Source organism: Rissa tridactyla, chromosome 2 (genome assembly GCF_028500815.1).
Source record: "Rissa tridactyla isolate bRisTri1 chromosome 2, bRisTri1.patW.cur.20221130, whole genome shotgun sequence".
NCBI classification, from domain to species: domain Eukaryota; kingdom Metazoa; phylum Chordata; class Aves; order Charadriiformes; family Laridae; genus Rissa; species Rissa tridactyla.
The window spans coordinates 95,163,572-95,174,311 of NC_071467.1; the positions used below are offsets into that span (position 1 = coordinate 95,163,572).

Genomic DNA, 10,740 nt, shown 5'->3' on the forward strand with positions numbered 1-10,740 from the left:
CCATTCCCCCTCCTGCTATATTTGTCCACACCCTAGCTATATCAATTCCTCTACCAAGAGGCCAAGCAGTACTTCTGCCGACCCAAAAGAAGAGGTGGCAGCGATGATCCCAGGACTAGGAGCCAGGCAGCTGCTCAAGTCAATCTAGTGACAAAAAAGAAAAAAAGAAAAGAAAAAAGAAAAAAAGGAAAAAAGAGAGGCTCACCAGGGTATCCTCTTAACTTCACTTAAGGAATGAAAGTAATGCGGATGTATTCATGTTTTCAGTTTCACCACTACTATCAGGCATCACCTGAGAGGTCATACAGTAGCCAACTAATATGAGTCCAAAATCAATGCTCCCCAGACGAATAACAGAAATGGTATAAAAGAAAGGAGAGGTGACACTGAAGTTGTAGAACAGAGGAAAAGCCAGGAACTCTTTAATGGGCTTGTGGTCTGGTTTGTTTTGCTCTCTCGCAACATCCCACTCCCTGTCCTGCAAACCTTGTCTCAATTTATGGGCCCCACAGCTACCACAAACCCAGCATTCTGGCATCCACAAGTGCCAGACTGAAGCTTTGATGCACATGAATGAATCATTGCATACCCACAGGTGGCATAAAACTAAAGTGGCCGGTAGGACTGCCTTCTGACTGGCTTCTGAGTCAGTCGCTGGCTTCTAATTCAAGACTCTGGCAGACCTGACTTCTGTGGGCTGTGAAGTCAGCAGTGACATCAGCAACGCCAAACAATGAATTAAGTAGAAGCCACAGGTGCTGCAAACATCACGGAGGATGGTGCCAAGATCTGCCGGTTAGCACACACTGATTCAGAGGTCAAGATGCCGCGTTATGCTGTGACGTGCAGCAATACAATAGCATCCTCCGCTTCCACCAGGAACCAGCCTGTGAACACACAAATATCTAATGGACATAACATCTTGACATACGGCTTAAAAAAAATGTTTTGCTGGCTTTGCTCCACAGCAGAGAGGCTGACCCTCTGCAAATAAGTCCATTCTTAATGGATTTGAATGAAGATGGATTTTCATTGCTCCAGATTCATGGTGCCACCCTATAGCTACGGTTTTGCTTGCCATCTCCTTCCTCTCCCCACGCCAGAGAAGCCAGGGAAGATTCAGACCTCTGCTAACAGAGGACCATCCAAGAAAAGGTCTTTGCCTAGCAAATCCTGCTGGCTCAGGGCTGCTGACTGCCAGCAGGTATTTTAAGGTGGCACGGTGGTGGTTTGCTCTGTGAGCATGAAGGCACTCTTTAGGAATGATAAAAAACTGGCTGGTGCGTGAATGTCATTTTTGGGAGGGGCACCTGAAAGAGGCGGGAAATAGGTACTAGAAATAGGCCTAGAAATAGGTACTCAAGGCAAAGCAATGGCATCAAGTAGGTAACAGGTAAACCTTACTATCTGATCTGATTAGGTATGCCAAAGCAAGACCAAAGGTCCTGCTTTAAACAAAGGAGCCAGCCTGGTTTTGATCAGCAAGTCACTGCGGACAGTCATTAGCACTATATTGGCTAGATGCTTCAGGTTCCACTGCAAACCCTATGATGTGCCTGAAACACAAATATTTGGCACAAAAATGCAAATCAGGTTGCCCCCACAAAAGACAGCAAGCTTCAGCAAATGTGATCCATATTCTTAGTCTTTTCCATGCACCCACTACTACAGGCAGTAGAGGGGGTCTTAAGAGGATAGACAGAGCTCAGAGCAAGGGGGACCAGAGAACACTGGGAAGAGGAGGACAGCTGACAAGACAGAGAAAGCCTGAGGACAAAAGTGGGCAGGAGGCAAGAGAAGGAAAAAAAAAGATGGGAAAAGGAAAACCGCACGTGAGAGAATGAACTGAGAATGTGAAGAGCTGATGAGCTAAATAGAATAAAAACACTGTTTCGGTAAGCGTCATTTGTTCAGTGTAAGCCTTCTTTTCCAGATAACCAGGGGCAAACTGCTGGTTTGCCATAGAGCTCATAAAACTGCAATAGGTGGCCCTTTTTTATCTTGTTTTGTTTGTTTAGCGAAAGCCTGATGACCTTTTGGTCAGAATAACTTTCTTTTGGTGAAAATATGTTTGTGCTAGTCTTTTAACCATTCATATACAACAGAACAAAGATCTAGCCTGAACACCTCTTCTCCGGAGTCTTTTATGGAAGCAAGTGTGGAGGAAAGTTCATTGCCTTGTGAAGGAATTGGTCTGACCATAGTTTGCAGTGTGCAAGCTTCAGCTCTTCTGATTTTTTTTTCCTTGCAAATACATCCAGGCCCAAGAATAGCTACCATCAGTAGTACAGTTGGGGAAAAAAACCCCACAAAGCAGAAAGCACGATCGACAAGTCATTTGTGTTGTTCTACAGGCAGGCCTTGAAACTTGCCAAGTTCGGTAAACCTTTGGGTACACATTAATGAACAAGCTCTGCCAGGGGTCAGAAGGTAATTTGCTTCTTGTGTCAGGTGGGCCTCATGATATTTTCCTTTCTGTAAAATACATAAAAGATCTTGTCACAAGCACAAACCTCAGCGCTCAGTTCCCAAAGCGTGGCTGGGAAGGAAGGAGGTAGAGATCAGCTGGGAAACTTGCACCAATTTCACAGAGCTTGTGTCACACAGAATCATGGACAAGCTGAGGTTGGAAGGCACCTCCAGAGTACACCAAGTCCAAACTCCCTTTCTCAAAGCACAGTCAACTTGCTCAGGGCTGTGTCCAGTCGGGTGTTGAGTATCTCCAAGGATGGAGACTTCACAGCCTGTCTGAGTGCCTCTTCCAGTGTTTGGCCACCTTCACAATGAAAATGATTTACTTACATTTAAATGAAATTTCCTGTATTTCAACTCATGCCCATTGCCCCTTGTCCTATCACTGGGTACCACTGAGAAGACCCTGCCTCCATCTGCTTTACTCTTCCCCATCAGATATTTATACGCATCGATAAGATGCCCCTGAGCCTCCTCTCCTCCAGGCTAAACAGTCCCAGCTGTCTCAACCACTTTCTTGTATGAAAGATGCTCTAAGCCCTTAATCATCTTCATAGACCTTTGCTGGACCTGCTTCAGTATGTCCATGTCTCCCTTGCACCGGTGAGCCTAGAACTGGACCCAGCGCTCCAGCTGCGTCTCACCTCAGAGCAGAGAGGAAGGATCATCTCCCTCAACCGTCTACCTTCTTTGCTGCAAGGGCATGCTGCTGCCTCATGAGCAACTTCTTTCACACCCTGGGATGCCCCAGGCCTTTCTCCCAAAGCTGCTCTCCAGCCAACCAGTCCCAGGCACCTCTGCAGCCCCAGAACGGGAGAGCTACACCCTCCACCCTCCCTCGGGAGCTGGGATTGCATCCAGCGCAGTGCTGGGGTGGCTGCTCCATGTGATGCCAGGGATTGTGCCCTGTAGCACATCACGGCCATCACTCAGCATGTGACACTGTGCTCAGCAGAGCTTCTGGGCGATCCAGATGCCTTCTTTTGATATCTGTATTGGGCTTACGTGGCAAGGTTGTGGTAGCGGGAGGGCTGCAGGGAGGGCTTCTGTGGGAAGACACCAGGAGCTGCCCTCATGTTGGGCAGAGCCATCTCCAGCTGGCTTCAAGACAGAACCACTGCTTGCCAAAGCTGAGCCCGTCAGCGATGGTGGCAGTGCCTCTGTGACAACATATTTAAGAAAGGGTAAAAACACTGCACAGCAGCAGCTGACAGAGAGTGAGAAAACATGAGAGAACAGCCCTGCAGACACCCAGGTCAGAGCAGAAGGAGGGGAGGAGGAGCAGAGATTCCCCTGCATCCCCCGGAGAAGACCACGGTGAAGCAGGCTGTCCCCCTGCAGCCCATGGGGGACCACGGTGGAGCAGATACCCACACTATAGCTCATGGAGGATGACAGTGGAGCAGATACTCACACCACATCCCGTGGAGGACCTCACACGGCAGCGGGTGGACATGCCCTGAAGGAAGCTGCAGCCCGTGGAGAGGAGCCCCAGCAGGTGCAGGTTTTTCTGGCAGGACCTGTGGCCCCGTGGGGGACCCACGCTAGAGCAGCCTGTCCATGAAGGACTGCACCCTGTGGAATGGGCCCACGCTGGAGCAGTCCGTGAAGAACTGCAGCCCGTGGGAGGGACCCATGTTGGAGAAGTTCGTGCAGGACTGTCCCCCGCGGGAGAGACCCCACGCTGGAGCAGGGGAAGAGAGCAAGTTGGAAGGAGCAAGGGAGATGAGGCATTTTGTACTGACCGCAACCCCCATTCCCCATCCCCCGGGGGAGTCCAGAGTGATGGTGAGCCTGAAAAAAAAGGGGACAAGATGGTTTTATTTCGTTCTATTTCTGACTTTCCTAGTGTGTTATTAATTGGCAATAAATTAAATTAACCTCCCCAAGCCGAGCCTGTTTTACCCGTGTCGGTAACCGGTGATTAAAGACCTTTTCTCCCGCGGAACCGCAGGCCCGGGACGCACTGCGGCTCATCCACCCCGCCAGCCCCGCAGGGGCCGCGGCGGCACGGCCCCCGCACCCGCCTCCACCCCGCGCCCCGGCCCCGGCCCCGGCCTCCGCGGCCGCCGGGTCGATCGGCCTCCCTCCGGCTGCCCGTCACGGCCCAGCGGGCGGGCCCTGCGGGGGAAGGCGGCGCCGCGGCGGGGAGAGCGGCCCAAGGTCGGAGCCGGGGGGCGGCGGGGCGAGGCCAGGCGCTGCCCGCAGATGGAGTACGACTGGCTGGGCTTCGGCTACGCGGCGCTGGTGGCGGCGGGCGGCGTCGTCGGCTACGCCAAGGCAGGTAGGTGCCGGTAGCGGCGGCGGCGGGTGTCCCGGGCCTGGGCCTGGCCCGGCGGGTGTCCGAGCGGTTGGGGAGGGCGGTCTGTGTCGCTGCCGGGCCCACCTGAGGCCCCCGGGAGGCGGCGGGGTGTCGGCCGGCCCTGGGCCGCGGCGGGGAGTGACCCCGGCCGATCCCCCGAATCCGGGTTGTGGGGAAATGGTGCCGAGGCCTGCAAAGTGTCTTAGTTATAAGAAACCCCACTCCAGTATCCTTTTTTTAGATTGTTTATGTGGATTATTTTAGCGATGGACACTTGTTTGGTTTGCAGGGTAGCTTTGTGCGTATACTTAGTTACTAACTGCTGTGTCTTTCATTCTATCCAAGGCAGCGTCCCGTCTCTAGCTGCCGGGCTCCTCTTTGGTGGCTTGGCGGGACTAGGCGCTTACCAGCAGTCCAAAGATCCAAAGAATGTGTGGCTCTCCCTCGGTGAGTTCGCTGGGCAGCCAAGGACTGAGCGTTACCGGTAGCAGTGGGAATAGTAACCTTTTCTTCTTAGCGCGTTTCAGCTGATCTGTGCCCTTCTATTTGTACAAATGTTGTAAGTGGTGGTGGCAGGAGCTCCTGTCCCACAGCCCGGAGGTATTTGTGTAAACCTAAAATGTAGATTGTCCTTGAAGCCGGCATTGGTGAGAAATACCTGTCTCCTCTGCCAGAGGAGATACCGTGTTAAACTAATGTAGGCACAGGAAACATACATGAAAAATGTTCGGTTGTGAAGCAGGGTTTTTAGCCTGTGGCCATGGAATAAGCATTTTTGCAATAGTGACAGCACTGTGACAAGCGCTGTGTGGCTTTATGGAATACTGGCTTGCAAGGCGTCTCAGAAGAGCAGTGTATGTTTTAATGCATCATAAGCTGTGGAAGAAACAGTCTGCAGTACGTAAAAGAAAGGAGGCAATGATACATTCTGCTTGCTTACAGTAGGTGGGACAAGAAGTTGTGAGTTTAGCTTGCAGTTAACCCTTCAGGTGACAGAGGAGGATAAAATGCCAATTGAAAGTATTATGAAGCACTGGAAGAGATCAGGTGGGCTTCCATCACTGCAGGACCTTAATAACTGGTTAAACCAGTGTCTGTCAGGAATTGATCTTGCCTTTGGGCACTAGGTTAGCCTAGATGACCTCTTGAGGTTCCTTGTTCTGTAACTACGCCGTAGTATTATTAGTGTTATGATACTACAGTATTACAGTGATTTAATACTATTTAAAACCAATAGGACTTGATCACATAATGTGCTGAAAGGCTTTAGGAAGCCCGTGGTAGATACTGCGGAGGACCAAACCGCCTTTTCAGTGAGGAACGAAACATAAAACGCAGTGCAACATGGAGCAAAGTTTCCATTTGTGAACTGTCTCTTCTGCTCTGTGCATCTCCAGCGTGAGTTTTTTAGGCAGTGTCATGGCAGAAAGGTGAGCAGTTTCGCTATGCCCTGATGTGGTGCATGTAGCGCTTGCAGGTGGACCTCTTGAAAGCGGTGTTACGTCCCAGTGTAGGACAACTCTTTATTCATCCAGTCCTCCTCAGTCCTGCTGCAGTGTGCCCTTGCGGCTCCCACTGAGCTTGAGGTTGGTCACACTGCGTCACGGGTAGAAATCCAGAAAAAGAACCTTGATGGAATATCTTTAGAATACCTTTTGCCCTGTCTGATGCAAACAATCTTGAAGCTTTGGAGAAAGTTATAAAACACCTCCACCTGCCTTTCTTCGAAGAAGAAGCAACGGCCCTGTAACTTTTATGTGAATATCGATGGGATTTTTTTCCCAGACTTAGAGATTAAATAAATTGGAGTAATGTTTAAAATGTTAGTTGCTTTTCAGTTTGATCCCTTAAGTTGCTTTTTGTTTACTAATGTGTATTTTCAAATGGGGTTGTTTTATTTCTAGCTGTAGAATTTAGTGCCACCTTCCAGATCAGAATGTCACAGAGAAACAGGAACTGTAACAATATTTGCCTCCCACATAGTGAACTTTGTCACTGTCCCAGCTTTCTGGCAGTTTTGAGCCTATCTGTATTAAAGTAAATAGTCATTCTGCAAATCAGGAGAAGCTGAGGGAGGGAGAGTGACCTGCCCAGAGGATTGGAGGTGGTGGGTGATTAGACAGTAGTCTCAACCCTGGTGAGATCTACTCGCTTCTACTGAGCAGTGGAGCACGCTTACCAAAGCTGCTGAGAAGCTTGCAACAGCTCTACTGTTTAACAAAAAGAAGTAAAATCATAGAATCGTAGAATGGTTTGGGTTGGAAGGGACCTCAAAGATCATCTAGTTCCAACCCCCTGCCATGGGCAGGGACACCTCCCACTAGACCAGGCTGCTCAAAGCCCCATCCAGCCTGGCCTTGAACACTTCCAGGGATGGGGCATCCGCAACTTCCCTGGGCAACCTGTTCCAGTGTCTCACCACTCTCATAGTGAAAAATTTCTGTTTGCATACACTTCCCTGCGGCGAGGAGGGAGGCATTCCTGTCTGTAGACATATGCCTGTTTGGTTGGCACCGCGAGGTGTCCAAGCACTGCGGTGCTCTGCTGGTGTTTCTGTTTCAAATGGATCTGACTGGGCTTCTTTTCAACAGTGGCGTCTGGAACCTTGTCTGCTGTTATGGGAATGAGATTTTATAACTCCAGAAAAGCAATGCCTGGGATAGTTGCTGGTGCCAGGTAAGTCACCCCTCTTTTGTTCTTCTCTCTGTTTTTGAATAAGCATTTTATTTAACTTATTTGTGGATTATATTGTGATTAAAATGTTATGCGGCAAGTTCTGTGAATGATGAAATCTCCTGGCGGAGTTCAGCTAAATGAAATCATGTCAGTGTTTTCTTCCTCCTTGTTCTTTATGGGATTTTGTCCTCCATCCCTTTTTTTTTTTTATAACAACTATTCTGTTCAACAGTTTACTGATGGTTGGACGGCTTGGATTGCAGATCATGGAGAAGCCTCTTAAGCCCTAAGTCCGCATCAAGTCACTTGAAGATACCTGATTGAGAAGCCTGAAAATGCAACTGCCTAAATGTGCTGCACAAAAGTGGAAAAGGCACTGTCTGTCCATTGTATTTTTCATATCCTAACACATGTGGGTTGTGTTTTTAAAGGACTGACATTGAGATCCCTTGCTACGTCTTCCAAAATGGTATTTGTCTTAACAGTTTCTGCACTGTGAAGCAAGAAAATATGAGTATAGCATTACCTTAGCTTCTGGTCCTGCAACTTGCTGTAGGCAAAGACCTCTTGGCACTTGCACACGGACAGTTGCAGGATTGAAACTTAAATGTACATCTGGACTTGTCATTCTAAAATCATCTATACCGCTAAAACAAGGGGAGGGGAGTTGCCAATTTGTCACTAGTAATTAATATAACAAACGTGCTTATTACATTACTTCTCCCTTTCCTTGCCAGTTTATCCAATCATGATGTTTGTCAGTCAGGGACTTTGTTCTCCCAGCACTGTGTGCTAGAACCCGGTCCCAGAAAACACAATCACGGAGCAGGCTGTCGAGGTCCTGCTGTAACGCAATGAACGCAAACCTGTTCTTGCAATCACTTGTAAGCGAAAGTGCGCAGCTAAATGTCATTTCTTTCACTTTTACAGATTGTAACTCATAAATCAAAAATATGCTGTATTAGATAATGCTGAATTGTAGGCATAGTCTTGCATTTCATGAGGATTAATATGTTATTCTAAATAAACGAACAAATTATTATTACAAACTTCTCTGTTCTGCACAACTGTTTTTAACTTTACTTGTTCATCTGGATTTATACAGTTCGGTGCCTTTCCCGCAGTGTCTGGATATATTGGCAAACATGAATTGTATAAATAACCTCTATTCCATTCCCTGACTCTAGTGACTTGTAGATATAAAAATCCCATGAACTGGGGGGAGGTGTAGAGGACAAACGCCTACACACTACACATTCAGACAAGTGTTCTATTAAAGTAATTTTATTTTCTTTTTTTTTTTTTCTGAGAGGAATCATCTATTTCAGATTTGAAAAATGCTCTATGAAAGTTTATTTAAAGACTGAAGGGCTCAGTTGATCAGTCTTTGTCCTCAGTTGATTCCCTTGATGCCTGAAATAGTTCTAAATATAAACCTGCCGTACAGAAATAATCCTGGGAGCTGCACATGGATGGTAATGTATCCCTTTTCTGCTCTCATTTAACTTACTTCCCTTTCTGCACAGATCCTGAGCTTTGATTTCTTCAGCCTTTCTTCTTTGGTGGCTGGTACTGGGAGAGATGGAAGCAGTGGGGTTGATCCATTAGAGTGATGACTCTGGAGTTGGTCAGAGTTCTCTGAATTAATCAGGCTAGTACCTTCGCAGGAGGGTGACATCTTGTGGTCTTCTCCCCTTCCTTCCTTGTCGCAGTAAAACAGGCAGTGCAGAGCCAGTGGGGTGGCGGTGGCTAGGCTCTGCCAGCAGTGCAGTGGTGAGGCAGGGCTGAGGTCAAGCCGGGATGCCAAGTCAAGCAGGGTGGGCTCCAGATCAGCAGGGACACGGCCAGGCAGGGACTCGGCTGCAACGCAGCTCCGGCAGGGCTCTCGGCAGCCTTGCCCCTGGCCACACAGCTTGAGTTAGAGCCGGCTTGAGCACAGGCAATGAGGTCTCCTGGGAAAAACTACTCGGGGCACCTTCCTAGAGCTCTTATTCCTCATCCTGCAAAGTTTGGCTTCAGGTGCTCAACCGTATTTACTTTTTCCTCCTACCTCTCTGCATAGAAACAAGGGCTGAGCAGGACAGCAGATGGTTTGCTTATAAATAGTCCTTTTAAAGTGCCTAATCACAGGCTGTGGACCCAGCATTGGCACGCAGGTGTCCGAATGTCTTTGCTCTCACTTGAAAAGGTTAATAAGCCACACATCAGCATTTAAGATATTTCTCTAAACTACTGTATGGGTTATTTGCCTCTTCATACTGCTTTTGAAGCAGTTATTTTCTGTGGAAGTAAGGTGCAAACATCCATCCATCTCCTGCAATAAGCAGATGCTTCAGCAGTTTTCTAATTGTGTAATGGCAGTCTCAAATCAGGTAACTTGCAAAATTGGCCTGCAATTGTCCTTTAATGGAATAAAGACAATAGAAAGCAGGGAACTGGACTGATAAGCTTTTAAACTCTTAGATCAAAGTGTTAAGCCTTGCTTTAGGAAAGCGGTAGCTTGAATTAAGAACTGCTTGTAGAACTCTGATTATCACTTTTCATGTTCGGGAGAAACAGTAGTAATCCAGACAAATGGGAGAGAGAAAAGCTTGAGCCTTACATACCTCTTACTCCCCTGGAACTTTATCAGCATATACTAAATTTCTTAAGCATTAGATGGCATTTCTGCAGTAACAGTTCAATGTGTATCAATGCATCTGAGTTACAATGACTGTACAAAGCCTATTAGCCTCTTATTACTGTTTTTTCTTGCTGTTTGCAAGAATTTCTTAATGCTTGTCATGCTTTGATTATGGACATGTCAAGGTTGTTATGGTTATGTCAAAGCAGTTTCGATGTACATTAGCATATGGTAAAGACAACATGTTTCTTCTAACCGTATTTAGTGCCATAAATAATACCTATTTATTTTTCTGCTCTAGGTGACTTATGGACAGGGACACATTATTAATTAGTTCCTTGACCAGACTGTGATTTTAACTAAGTCAATGGTGTCTTGTACTGGAGATGAGTGATTCATTTATCTTGGTTTTTAATTATGAAACTAATGCATTTATGCCTGTTACAGAAAGTCTGAGGTGGTCCTTCATTGCCATAGCCAGTTACAGATATATTCTACAGATAAATTCAGATGCATTTAAATAGCATAGGGCCATGTGGTAGTACTAAGGGCATGACAAATACTTAAGCCTAGACCAATGGCGATTGAATTAAAGTCTCCAGGGCATTACTAACCAGATATCCCCATCCCATTGTAGCTCTTCCAGTATTAAAGTGGCATTTTCTTT

The 10,740-nt window shown here is 47.4% G+C and overlaps 1 protein-coding gene and 1 long non-coding RNA gene across 2 annotated transcripts; one reads left to right on the plus strand and one right to left on the minus strand.

Annotated features, from left to right (window-relative positions):
• Positions 1-95: 95 nt before the first annotated feature.
• On the minus strand, positions 96-4,433 carry LOC128906092 (uncharacterized). The gene is made up of 3 exons (XR_008465065.1): positions 4,378-4,433; positions 4,218-4,266; positions 96-887 (listed from the first exon to the last, which is right to left on the minus strand). It is a non-coding gene; the product is annotated as an uncharacterized LOC128906092 (long non-coding RNA).
• Positions 4,434-4,597: 164 nt separating this feature from the next.
• On the plus strand, positions 4,598-8,499 carry LOC128905697 (transmembrane protein 14C-like). The gene is made up of 4 exons (XM_054192120.1): positions 4,598-4,756; positions 5,120-5,221; positions 7,366-7,450; positions 7,683-8,499. Exons 1-4 carry the CDS (start codon positions 4,681-4,683, stop codon positions 7,738-7,740), a joined length of 321 nt encoding a protein of 106 aa, XP_054048095.1. The 5' UTR covers positions 4,598-4,680; the 3' UTR covers positions 7,741-8,499.
• Positions 8,500-10,740: the final 2,241 nt, after the last annotated feature.